General features: G+C 41.3%; 1 protein-coding gene across 1 annotated transcript in view; it reads right to left on the bottom strand.

Annotated features, from left to right (window-relative positions):
- LOC149221522 (DNA repair protein recA homolog 3, mitochondrial-like) overlaps positions 1 to 14,131 on the bottom strand; it is a 223,588-nt gene that overhangs the window by 69,801 nt on the left and 139,656 nt on the right. The window contains exon 4 of the mRNA XM_089385130.1: positions 7,291 to 7,378. Within this exon, the coding sequence (XP_089241256.1) occupies positions 7,291 to 7,378 (88 nt within the window). The remainder of the gene's footprint in view (positions 1 to 7,290; positions 7,379 to 14,131) is intronic.

Here is a 14,131-nt window from a genome sequence, read left to right as displayed (position 1 = left end):
CTTTGCAAAAGTCATGGAACTCATTGGATTCATACTCAGTCCCATTATTAGTCCTTCAGATCTTGATCCTCTTCTCGGTTTGATTCTTGATCAAGGCTTTGAAGTGATGGAACCAGGAGAACACTTCATCCTTCTTTTTCAAGAAGTATATCCAAGTCTTGTGAGAATAGTCATCTGTACCAGTGAGATAATATAAATATCCTCCCAAAGAGTTCAGAGGCATCATACTAGAAATGTCAGAGTGAACCAACTGCCAAATATCAGAGGTCTTCCTATGGCTTGAGGGGAATGGTCCCCTTTTTGCTTTCCTTCGACACATCCCAGACATACACCTTCATGCACTAATTTGAACTCGAGCATCCCTGTCACCATTTGTCTCACATTGGGTAGAGCCTTGTAATGAAGGTGGGCAAATCTCTAGTGCCATAGTTCAAACTGAAGAGATGTGTCGCAAGACATGACTCCCAACGGACTTCCTCCAACTTGATATAAAGAATCAACTCAAAACCCAAGAGTGAAAGCATCTTTAAAATTCTTTTTCCACACACGTACCTTGCCATCGATGAAGGCCACCCTGTAGCCTTTGTCTTCCATTGCCGAAATGGACACCAAGTTCTTCTTGAGATCAGGAACATATAGGACTTCTTGCAAATGAATTGCGTTACCCTGATTTAATTGAAGAGTAACATTCCCTACACGCTTTACAGGATAGCTGGAATTGTCTCCGAGAATAATCTCCAAGTTTGTCTCGTTCTCTATCAAATTAGAGAGAGCTTCATTGTAACCAATGAAGTGCCTTGACGCACCACTATCAATAAGCCAATTGCCCAACGAGTCCGGAGGAGAGGTAGTGGAGAGGGCTGATATCAAATAATATTCATCTTGCTTATTGTTAACAACATTTGATTCATACCTGGAGTTCCTTGCTTTCTTGGAGGATTGACCACTTCTTTGATTTTCAACATTCCTCTTTCCTTTGCCATTGAACCTACCATTCCTTTGATTGTGGTTGGAATTGCCCCGAGAGTGATTTTGATCATCATCATGAGATGTGTCCTTCCTATTTGGACACTCCCTTGCAGAGTGGCAAAATTTATTGCAAGCGAAGCATCTTCCCTTCCTTCCACCCTTCAATCCAGCCTTTCCTTTGAATTTAAACCCAAAATTATTTCTCCTTTTAGCTTGAGAGGAGAAAGCAGTAGGGTTGCCTTTGCTTGAAGGCATTTCTTGCTCCACCATCCTTGTCTCTTCTTGAATGCATCTTGCCATCAATTCCTCAAATCCCAGAATTCGATCGTTGTTGAGAAGAGTGGTTCTAAATACATAACACTCAGATGGGAGTCCTCCAAGAGTAGCGATAGTCAATTCCTTGTCAGCAATGACTTCTCCAATCAATAGGAGGTCATTTTTTATCTCAATGATCCTTAAGAAGTAGGATTGAATATCCTTGTCTTTGCCCTTCTTAATATCCTTCAGCTTATTTTTTAGGAACAAAACTTGATTTGCATCACTAACTTTAAACAAGCTTACCAATCTATCGTAGATCTCCTTGGAGGTGTTTAGCTCCAAAACGTAGGCCACCAGACGCTTGTCAATAGAGTCCCAGATGATCTTCTTTGCTTTGAATTCACCCTTAGTGTACTTGTTCCTTGTAGCAGCCGATGCATTTGATGGAGGCTCCGTAATTCTGCCTCTCACATCATCCAATACTTCATGCTCTTCTAATGTCAGATCAATAGACATCTTCCATCCATGATAGTCGAACTTCTCACAGAGCTTGTCTTCGACGGGGAAGTGTGATGAGGAACCCATGAAGCCTTTTGACTTTTTCCAATTGTCTTTGGTGATTGCTCTTCCTCTTCCTTGGGATTTGTCTTCACCTCACCTCTAATACCTGTTAAATTATGGTATGTTCTATGCTTACAGCAATTTACTTCGATTATTCTTATTAGCCCAATGCCAATTCTCAATATAGCAATCACATTAACATATAAGTAAAATGTTGATAGAACATAAATAAAATCAACAGATGACAAGCCAAGACAAGAGACACAAATGTGGCGGCTAGCTAGGGACAAACCCCAATGCGAGGAAACCCTTTGATCAATTCTTCTATATTCTTCAATAATTCAGCAGAGAGAGAGATAGTACAATATCACAAATCAGTGATTTACAACAACGTTATGAAACCTTTGAACAGCAGTAGCAAAGGTGATCAATCAACTCCAAAATGTCTCCAAGACAACCTAGGAGAACTCGGTCTCCAACAGCATTAATGGAAGCCCAAAAACAGTCAAGGTAAGATGGTCAAATCAGCAATGAATGCTACAGCGAACTGCAGCCAGCCCTAACCACTCAATGTTGTCCCAAATCAGCTCTCCAAAAGTCAACGCAGGTTGTCCAGCACTTTGTCTAGCCTAGGAGAGGCTAGCCATACCAAGCCACAGTGAAAGGAGGCACTATGCTGGTCAACGCAGGCCTAAGCCACTTGTTGCACCTTCCTGCGTCCTCGTTGCCCTAACTGTGTCCTCCTCTGCTCTAATTGCGTCCTCCTCCAATGCTGCCCTAGAGATTCGCGTCCTCCTTCAATGTTGCCCAAGAGATTTGCGTCCTCCTTCCTTTGTATACCCAAGAGACAAGGAAGAGATGAGAGGATGAGATGTGAGTGAAATGAGACACAATGTCTCCTCCTTTTATATGCAACGTTGAGGTTAGTTGGGGGTGTGCAACACAACTTAACTTGTTGGCCGACCTTGACAAATTGTCAAGAAATATAAATAAATTCATATCTCCATGAATACATGTTGGAATCAAATGATCGTTAGATCAATCCTACACCAGTTGACGAGAGGAATCCAAGAGAAATAGCAGTTGCCGTAAATAAGATGATCCACATGGAGTTTGGCCGTAATTGCCAATTTTAACAATTGTTGATTGGTTAGTGTTGATTTAACTGTTGCTGATTGAGAGTAGAATTGCAGATTTCAGAGAGTTGTTTTCGACAGTGATTTGGCAAGTCAATTTTGACTTTGACTTTGTATTATTGTACTCTTTCTCTCTCTCTCTCTCTCTCTCTCTCTCTCTCTCTGTTGAACATTTGATATTTATAATCAGAAGAATTGATCAAGGGTTTTCCTCATCTTGGGGTTTTTCCCTGGCTTAAGCCAAATCCTTGTGTTCTCTTATCTTGGCTTTCCTTCTGCATTTATTGTTTATGTTCTATCTACAGTTATTGTCAATGTGATTAATAGTTAATGTGATTGCTATTGGAAAATAAGTGGAAATTATCATTAGGCTTCAAAAAGGAAATTGAAGTAATTGTTTCAAGCATAGAACATACCATTGTTATCTAAAATTAACACTTATCAATCTGACTCTTCTTGTGAGGACTCTTTATTTTGACATATGATGTTCTACTGGTTGTACAATTATGAATACCTCCCTAGTTAAGAGGGTGTGTTGAGAAAAGTAACTAGTTTCGGCCTTCATAATTCTTGTACTCATTTCAATATGTATCCTATGTAACGAACAAGAAAAGAAAAGAAAAGCTATTATTATGAAAGCATGGGTTTCATGCTCATTATTGATAGTCTTTTAGGTAAAAACATGTTGTTCACGCTTCTAGGGTTTGTTAGGTCTTAGAATTTATTGTCTTGAGTCAAAGGAGTCAACATAATGTTCATAAGACCCTTACGGCCAAAAATATATTTGTAGAATGAATTATTTTTTAGTCTAGAAAGCCCTGGATGCTCCAAAGTGCAAGTTGGCCCTAGGAAAATCAAGTTGGCCTAAAGGAGGGAATTCAACCGCTTGAGAAGACTATATAAAGGAGCAATCTGACCTCATTTGAGACATATTCACTCACAAGTTCAATCTATCAAGAAAGTTTGATCTATAGCTAGGAAGCAAGAAGAAGAAGAGTGAAGGGCTAGGAGAAGCTAGAAGGATAAAATTTCTTTTTTTTAGGTTCTATCTCTCACAGGTGCAAAAATCTAGGATTTCTGATGCTAAATAAGGAGGCCGAAATTGCAGGTTTGAGTTGCAGTAGGACAAAGTGTAGAATCTGATAGCTAGATGAGGGAAACCCCTTATCTTGACCTCGTTGACCTTAGGAGAATTGCCTTGCTCTCATGAGGAGGTTGTATTAGGGTTTCCAAGAAGCTACAAAGGAAGTTGATGGGTAGAAGTTGCAGGTCAAGTAGCAGTGTTGTTGCTGGCAAGTCGAAGTTGCAGTGTGTAGTAGTTTGGTGCAGAATAAAGGAAGGACTTTGAGAAAGGGCCAACTTGGTATTGGGAGAAGGACTTGGTCTAGGGATTGGTTCTTTGTATCTCATTTGAAGCAAATTCTAAGAAGAGAAGAGTTTTCGAGTTTTCCCCTTGGAGAGGTTTTGCCCTGGCTGAGAGCCTAACATCTGTGTCCTCTATTATTGTTGTTATTGTTCTTGATATTGTTTGATGAAAATATCTAACTAAAAAACATAAAGAAAATAAATAAGATTCACAAGCAATTATCAACGTTAAGGAAAATACCTATAATAGTTGTCACTTTCCATTTTCTAACATTTCAAATCTTCCATCAGGGCATTTTCAAGACAAGGCAAACAGGTTGAAAGTAGTTGCATCACCATCACCATTACAGCTAACCAAGAAGAAAATAAAAAAGCGAAAAAACAAAAAAGATGTAAAAAATGGATCATCAGTTTTAAGCAGGATCAAGCTTCAATGAGTTGATAGTCGAAAAAGAAAAAGGAAGAGGCTTGGTGGATCTGATGGCCACAAACAAGTTAACATTGGGGCAAGTCAATGTCCTAAGATAGTCAGAATTGGATAGTGCACATCAAAGAAAGAACCTATGGATCTTCCTATGAGTAGGCAATTTCTCAAGATAGATTTCATCGAAGACATCTGATGCCATGGGACATCTCATGCCCACAAAACTTCGGTCCAACTACCATACAACTTAACCTCCCAAAAGAGGTCAAAATCCAAGTCAAACGAAGCCAATTCCTCCTTGCTCAACACTGGTCAAAACAATCCCAAACAAAAACTCAACGTACCAAATAGAGAAGTCTTCCTTCACTTTGCACATGTGAACTCGAACCTACAATTTCAGAGTTGTACGAACCAATCAAGAGAAGATTGGATGTGTGTATGATGCCTCCAAGTGATGTGACATGTGGTCTATTTATATGTGGTTGATGAGGATGAATTTCCTTTCCCAGGTCGACTTGTACTTTTGAGAAGATGTGGGTGTCATATTAAAACAATATTTTTCCTTGTGCAAAATAAATTCTTCCAAGGGCTAGTAGGGTCTTCTCCGAATGAGAAAGGCTTCCCAAAGGAAGCCATATCTCCCTGAGCTGCGAAATTTCAACAATCAAGTGGGGTTGTTGACGTGTTTAGATCTTTGCATAGTCCTTCACCTGAGTTATTTGTTAGGGTCCAACCCTTACTCCTTTATCTATGTAATAAGCCCAAGGGACCTAGTCAGAGTCATAGTTAGTTAGTTAAGTCAATAAAGCCCATAAGCGGTTATCCACAATAATAATAATTGTAGGTGGTTGACCCAGATTATAGAAAAGGGACCACAATTAGTTATAAACGGGCCATAGTTAATGAATAAACTGGTTAACCTATGTTATGTAAGGGACCACTAGTAGTTAGGGTTTTGGATGTCATTAAGCTATAAATAGTCTTAGATAGTAGGGGAAGAATCATGGAGTCTTATTGTAATTGAGCTCCACTCTATTGGAGGTTTCCCTCTCGAAGAGGCGAGTGAAAATTGTATTCTGCTTATGAATAATAAAACATATATGCAGCTAAAATCTCATTTCATGTGATATTTCTGTGTTTCAGGCCATATTGTTTCACATTTCTGGTGTTTTGGTTTTCTTGTAGGTAAAGTGCCTAACATTCTTCATGGATAACGCTACTACTTCTAAGACGAAACTTGTGTCCACACCTATAGTGATTGATGCGCTTCCACATGTCACATCTACATCTATCCCTATGACCACAGGTCCTGTCCATATTATGTCCTTTGATAACTTGTTCTCCTCATTTTGGTAAAATATTCACAGGAGCCCTTTCCCTCCATTTAGTCAATTCATGGTTACCTCCACATCATAGACCATCTCATCTCCATTCACATTGACCATAGGTTCTCGTTTAGTCATGTCTAGTATTCCTATGTCCAATGTTGGAGGGTCGAACTTCTCATTTACATTTGGTTCCTTGGGCCCTACGATGAGTACCAGTATCTCAGTAGGGGGTACGATTATACGTAATAATGGATTTCCTTATGGTTGGAATCCCTTCACTACGTCCATGTCATCCTCTAGCATGGTTGGGGGTAGTTTCCTCTCTAGTGGCTAGATAAAATGTCATCTCTTCTCCTTGTACATCTTTCTTTCCAGTTTTGTTCATACCCTTAGATCTTCGACCTTACACAATAGATCTGTTTTTCTCTCCCTCTCTTTTGATTTATATAGCAGTGGCTTGTGCACTCCCACATTTAATCAATGCTTTTATATGCAGTCCCCACAAATTATGGCTATATAAAATGTCATCTCTTCTCCTTGTACATCTTTCCTTCGATTTTGTTCATATCCTTAGATCTTCGATCTTAAATAGTAGGTATGTTTTTCTATCTTCTCTCTTTTGATTTATATAGCAGTGGCTTGTGCACTCCCACATTTCATCAATGCTGCTGTACACAGTCCCAGTAACTCCTTAGATCTTCGATCTTAAATAGTAGGTATGTTTTTCTATCTTCTCTCTTTTGATTTATATAGCAGTGGCTTGTGCACTCCCACATTTCATCAATGCTGCTGTACACAGTCCCAGTAACCTACATTTGTGGTCATTTGTAGGATATCAATAGAATTATATTATCTGATATATATTTTTCCAATTCTCTCTCTCTTGTACCATCTAACAGTCCATTATCTCACAAAACCTGTAAAAATTCTTGGGTGGAAACGTTCCCTTAAATGAAATAGAAGGATCTTCCAACACCAAACAATCTAAATGGTAATACCTGTTTAACTACTAATATATGAAAACAAATACCATTATAAATGATGTTTGACAGCTAAGTAAATTCCCTTCAGTGTGTCAAAGAATAAACCTTATCCTAAAGGGTAAAACTTATCTAAATACATATTTCAGTTTTCAATCAGTAACACACATTTTAAAATACAAATCTGGATGTCATTTTGCTTCAGTTAAAAATATAGTCTGCCTAGTGTAAAAATGAGCAGGAACTTAGAATTGCAGAATTAAGCTTACCTCCACTCTTTTGGGATTCTGCTATTACATGAAGACCAAGGGTTGTTTTTCCCGATGCCTCTGGCCCATAAATTTCAACAACACGACCCTACAAAATATTTCAATTAGACCATGTGATTATGTTCCTTGTCAAAAAAAACGAAATACAGAAACATTCTAAAAAACTTAGTTATGTACAAGCACAAAATAATGTATTACTCTTTTAGCCTTATTATAAACATCTGTCTTGATATTAAAATTCATTCTCACAATTCAGTAAATTTCCATATTGTAAGCTTTGTTCGACCAAAAAGAAAGAAGAGAAAATGGAAAAAGGCAGAAATGCAGCTGCTAGCATATACCTTGAATAAAAACTATACAATGATAACCAAAAGGACAAAATTATACCATGGATATTCTCCGCAGTCTCAGTATTAAAACTTTATATGGAATGGTAATTTTTATCCCCTTCAATATGTACAGCCCCACATGAGGTAGATAGTCTACAAAATATGTAATAATCACAAAATTGTTAAGTTATGGTATGTTCTATGCTTAAAGCAATTTACTTCAATTTCTTCTTATTAGCCCAATGTCAATTTCACAATTTAGCAATCACATTAACATTAAGTAAAATGCTGATAGAACATAAATAAATCGACAGAAGACAAGCCAAGATAAGAGACACCAAATGTGGTGGCTAGCCCGGCACAAACCCCAATATGGGGAAACCCTTTGATCAATTCTTCTATATTCTTCAAAAATTCAGCACAGAGAAAGAGATAGTACAATATCACAAATCTGGTACTTTTATATCAGCAATCGTTCTGAGCCTGCTCAGGATAACTCTCAAAAGTTACCGATTATCCTAGATTAAAATATATATATATATATATCACCAATCAGCAAAGTCAAAGCTAGTCAAACAGCTCCGATTTGACCTTTAGTCAACCTTGAAGAACTCGGTCTTCAACAGCAAACATCAGCAGCCCAAAACAGCCCTCAATCAACAGTCAAAACAGCAGTCAACAAATCAGCAGCCTGCGGTCAGCCCTAACCAGTCAACACTAGTCAACGATTTGGTCAACGCAGCACCCAAACAACATGCGCAGGTCAATGCTTGGTCAACGCATCCTCCAACATCCCTGCACCTTGGTCAACGCTTGGTCAAGGCATCCTCCAACAGCCCTGCACCTTGGTCAATGCAGCCCATAAAAGTCAACAATGCCTTAGAAAACAGTCAACGCTGCCCTACATAGAAATTTTGTCCTTCTTCTTGCACGTGTGAGAGAGACTGCTCCTACGCTGGCCCAATGAGATTAGGAGAGAGAAGATGAGTGTTGAGATGAAGTGGAATAATGCCACAAGGTATCTTCCTTTTATATGAATCGTTGAGGTTAAGCTGCGGGTGTGCCACACACTTTATCTTGCTGGCCGACCTTGACAAATTGTCAAGAATTTACAAATAAATTCATATCTCCATAAATACATGTCGGAATCGAATGATCGTTAGATCAATCCTACACCTCTCGACAAGAGGAATCCAATAAAAATAATAAGATGACCCACATGGAGTTTGGCCCTAGTTGCCAATTTTAACACTCCCTCTCAACTAGGGAGAACTCCATATGCTAATCCATCTGACCGTCGGCACTATGAGAACTCCATATGCTGATCCATCTGACTGTCGGTACTATCTCTGCCATCAAATGCACTGCCCTGCACTGCTCTGCTCTGTTGAACTATGAAGAAGAAGAAATGATCAAGGATTTATCATACCATCCTCTACTGACCCAAAGTTAGTCCTAGATAAAAGAGAGTGCTCAATAGCGCTCTTACTGACCCGAAGTCAGTCCCAAAGAGTGTGTCATACCACTCTTACTGATCCCAGATCAGTTCCAAGAGAGAGTGAGTTATATCACTCTTACTGACCCGAAGTTAGTTCCAATTGATCCCAGATCAATGTCGGTCATCCTAGCATAGGGAGTACGGTAGATACACAATGCATCCATCGGTACTACTATGGTCCCTATCCTCATTTCCCTACTCATTGGCCAAATGAGAGGTACTTCCCATGAGTCCCAGACTGCATGGGTAGGATGCCTCGGCAGGAGAAGGATGAACCACTCATCCTGCCTACAAGTCGCCACGAAGTATCACAGGTGAAGGCTAAACCATCCACCTTGTACATAGCGCACCATTAGGGGAGGGTGAGTCGCCCTATGGTTGCTTGTCGCTCCAAGAAGTACCCCAAGCCCCCAGAAGCTCCCAGAGCTCAATGCATGCATCATACATGACCCTCATAACAGGGTCTCTCAACGACTCCAAGTCATTCTCCGAAAGTCAAGAATTTGACCTTTCCCAGGGGCTTCGTCAGAATGTCGACGACCTGCTCATCTGTACCGATATGATGGAGCCTTATTGCTCCTCGTTGTACCTATCGATATGCTTGGAGCGATCATGAAATAAGGGATTCTCGGATAAACGAATCCCACTCTGGTTGTCACAAAGGATCACGGTAGCATCCAATGTATGTCCAAACAGCGCACTAAAGAGCTTCCGCAACCAGACAGCCTCACAAGAGGCCATTCTCGCAACAATGTACTATGCCTCAGCAGTGCTCAAAACCACCAACTTCCGCTTCCTTCTCATCCAAGATATCGAGGGAATACCCAAAGAGAAAAAGCACCCGGAAGTGCTCTTTTGGTCCACCACACTGCCTGCCCAATCAGCATCGGTATATCCATGTAGCCTCACATCTCCAGCATTATATCTCAACCCATGAGTGATTGTGCCCCGAAGATATCTCAAAAGATTCTTGGCACCAATCCAATGTGAGTGGTGAGGCTCAACCATATATTGGCTCAACATGTTGACTGCAAAACATATATTCGGACGGAAGTTAACCAAGAACATCAATGCTCCTATGAGTTAACGATACTCAGTAGCATTTCCCAAAGCAGGTCCAGTAGCACTACCGTAGTCACGCGCTTGCAGTCCACCATACAGAATCTCTCCAATATCTTCACCACGTGTTTTCCTTGAGATAGGAAAATCTCCTGTGGCTTCTGCCAGACTTCCATCCCTAGGAAATAGTGCATCAGTCCTAGGTCCTTCATCTCAAATTCGAAAGCGAACTCCCTCTTACATTTGTGAATGAGAGGGTCTACACCTGTCAGAAAGTGGTCGTAAACATACAGCACCAGTATGGGAGGCTTATCATCCTCAACCTTAAAGTAAAGGTTTCAATCGGCTTCACTCCTAGTGAATCCCAGCTTCATCATGTAGCTATCTATCCTCTCATACTAATCTCAGGGTGCCTGCTCCAGCCCATACAGAGCTTTCTTCAACCTGCATATGTGAGATTCCTAATTATGGATCTCAAACCCCTCGGGTTGTTCCACATAGACTTCCTCTTTAATCGAACCATGCAAGAACGTGGTCTTGACATCCATCTGATGTAGGTTCCATCCTTGCTAAGCAGCAAGGGCTATTATCGAGATGATGGTGGTGTATCGAGCAATAGGTGCAATATCTCGTCATAGTCTATACCTTCCTTTTGAGAGAATCCTTGGGCAACAAAGCGAGCCTTATACTTTTCAGCACTCCCATCAGCGCCATGTTTTATTTTGTAAAGCCACTTTGAGGTGACAACTATTTTATCCTGGGGTCTAGGGACCACATCCCAGACATCATTCTTCATGATGGACTCATATTCCTCATTCATAGCATCCTTCCATACTTGATGCTTCATGGCTTCGTCGAATGATGAGGGCTCATTTTGAATGATCGTGCTCATAATGGTCAAGTATCCATGATCCCTAGTCGGCTTCTTACTTTCACGGAGAGTCCCTCTAGGAGCAATGTGTCCTTCGGCATCATCAAGTGTCCCCCTAAGCCATGAGGGCCTCTTCCTGGAATAGGAAGGCTCTTGGAGAATGGGCTCAATAAGATCCACAGGTTCTTCCACATCGCGCATCATCTCATCTTCCTTCTCATCCAGTTTCCTGGTGTCAGTTTCTTTCGTTTTCCTTAGAATAGGGAGATTGTCAACCTTACTAAGAGCCATAGCTTCATCAAAAGTGACATCATGACTAATCTCGACTTCCCTTTGACCAGTCACGTACACTCTATAGCCCTGAAAATTTTCACTATAGCCCACTAAGATTCCCTTCTTTCCAAATGCACCCAATTTATTCCTTTTCTCTTTCGGCACATGAAAATATACGGGACTTCCAAAAATTCTAAAATAAGAGACATCATGTTTCTTACCAGTGAACATCTCTTCGGGAGCTTTGGAACTCAATGCTTGATGAGGGCATCGTCTTTGAACATATACGTAGGTATTTGCAGTTTCGGCCCATAGAAACTTCGGAAGCCTTTGATCATGGAGCATAGCACGAACAGCTTCCACAATTGTACGATTCTTCCTTTCTACCACACCATTCCGCCCAGGAGTTTATGGTGTTGTGGTCTCCCTCTTAATGCCATCCTCTTTGCAAAAGTCATGGAACTCATTAGATTCATACTCGATCCCATTATCAGTCCTTAAAATCTTCATCTTCTTCTCGGTTTGATTCTGGATCAAGGCTTTGACGTGACGAAACCAGGAGAACACTTCATCCTTCTTTTTCAAGAAGTGTATCCACGTCTTGTGAGAATAGTCATCTGTAAAAGTGAGATAATATATATAACCTCCTAAAGAGTTCACGAGCATCATACCAGATGTCAGAGTGAACCAATTGCAAAATATAGGAGGTCTTGCTATGGCTTGAGGGGAATGGTCCCCTTTTGATCTTTCCTTCGGTAAATCCCGGACATACACCTTCATGAACTATTTTGAACTCGGGCATCCATGTCACCATTTGTCTCACATCGAGTAGAACCTTATAATGAAGTATTGAAGTTTCTAATTTTACTTAGTTAGAAACCCTCCATACACTTTATATGATTTATTCCTACCTACTTGTTATTTTCCTTTACAAGTTATTTACAATGTAAATACTAAAAATAAATATTAGTGCATGCTCAACATATTACAGATCAACAACTAAAAGAAACAAGAACAAACACACCAAATGACACCATTATTTTTGGACTAATGTCCCCGGAAAAACGCAATGTGGGAAAACCGGTGCAGCTATCTGAGGGTTTTCTTATTAAGCAATATCAGAGTACAATATAGGCGCCGAAACTGGCCTACCCAACAGAGAATTTCCTTGGCAATAATACCTCTCCGTTTCTGACAAATCTACTAGCTGAAACCCTGGATAATCCTTCCGGCAGCTACTCAACACCAATCTGCCCCAGAAACCCCAACGTCTGTGCAATCTGGACTGTGTCAGCCTCTCCTAGCCAGCATTGGCCCTGTGTCAGCCGGAGGAGTCCCTGCGTCAGCTCTCTGAGCCTCTGCGTCAGCTACGCTGGCCCCTCTGGTGCTCTGCACAGCACTTCGCTGCCTCTGCATGGCCCTACGTGAGCACTGGCTATTCCTGCGTCTCTCTCTCTCGCTGCTCTGCTGCTATCCCAACACTATCTCTGTCTCTTTGTACTCAATGCCTTTAGTTGCTCTCTTGATCACTTATTCTATCTCTCTTAGCAAACCCCGCTCTAGAGAATAGAATGATTGATCACTCTGGTGTCCTCTCCAAGTGATTCTCAAGCCTCCTCTTATACTTTTCCTGTTGACATCTCAACGTCCGAGATTAAGTCCCTAATCAACGGCTAAGATTAGATCTAGCTTGCTCCATGTCTTTTGGACCATTCTAACACAGATTCATGTTAATACGCATTAATATTTTATTTTCCCTAAGTTTAGACTTAGGGACTCCATTAAAAATATTAATTATTTTAATATTTCCTGATATGTTTAGAATCTGCCCAAACCCTTTCTAGGTATTGGAGATCTCATGTGCCCCAACCTTCCACCAAATTTCGTGGCTAGAGCACATCCGAGGCTACCCCAAATCAACACTCCCTCATTGCGAGGACTATGCTCTAGCAATACTCCTCACTGAGTATTACTCTAATCATCCAACATCGGTACTTGTGCTGATGCTAGGCCTTCCTGCCCAACATCCTCTGCACTGCTGCATCCTGCACTGCTGCATCCTGTACTGCTGCCCATGGTTCTACCACTGCCACTATTGCATCTGTACGACAACTCCCTCTACATCCGTGCTACTACTGGTCCTTTCTCCCAGCACTGCACCTCCTCTCATCATGTTGCATCGTGTTGCCTATTGTTGAACTGCAACTCAGTTACTGAGAAGTAAGTAACTGATCTCCCAATTGACCTCCCTGTTGAGCTAGAGACACCCACTAATGTTGAAGCTCCCTTTGTCGCTGACAAGTGCTCCCTCTCTGACCTCTGCGTTGCTACAACAACTCCCTGCATCTCGCACCGTTGCACACCTCTCTATGTCGTCCTGCACTGGTGCAACACTCCTGTGCCTCTTGCACTGCTGCAGCCTACTAGCTCTGCGTTATCTCGGGACTCCCGCATTGTAGCTCTCTCTGTCGCTCCATCCGCATCTGTCTCTACCCACCCAGCCAGTCTTGCTACTCCTCGACGGGGCTCCCGTAGCAAGGTCTAATCCAAGAGGCTGGGTACCTCGAGGATCCTGCCCCACATCGCCTGTAGTCCTCCTAACTAACGCTCGATGTCTACCGCTCAAGTGGTGCGTGTGCACTCATGGCACAGTCATCGTCTATCAACACTTCCTTCTATGCCCGTGTTGGCACTGCCTTAGTCTCGAAAGACTCTCCCTTACTCTTCTTCCTTGGACATTGGGTCGCTGCTCGAATAATGAACCATCTCCCCACAGTGGAAGCACTTAATCTTGGAGAGATCTTTCTTCTT

This window comes from Pinus tabuliformis, chromosome Q (assembly GCF_031772625.1).
Source record: "Pinus tabuliformis cultivar Carrire ecotype Pingquan chromosome Q, CPIR1, whole genome shotgun sequence".
Classification (NCBI taxonomy): Eukaryota; Viridiplantae; Streptophyta; class Pinopsida; order Pinales; family Pinaceae; genus Pinus; species Pinus tabuliformis.
This window is presented reverse-complemented; position numbering and strand designations above follow the sequence as displayed.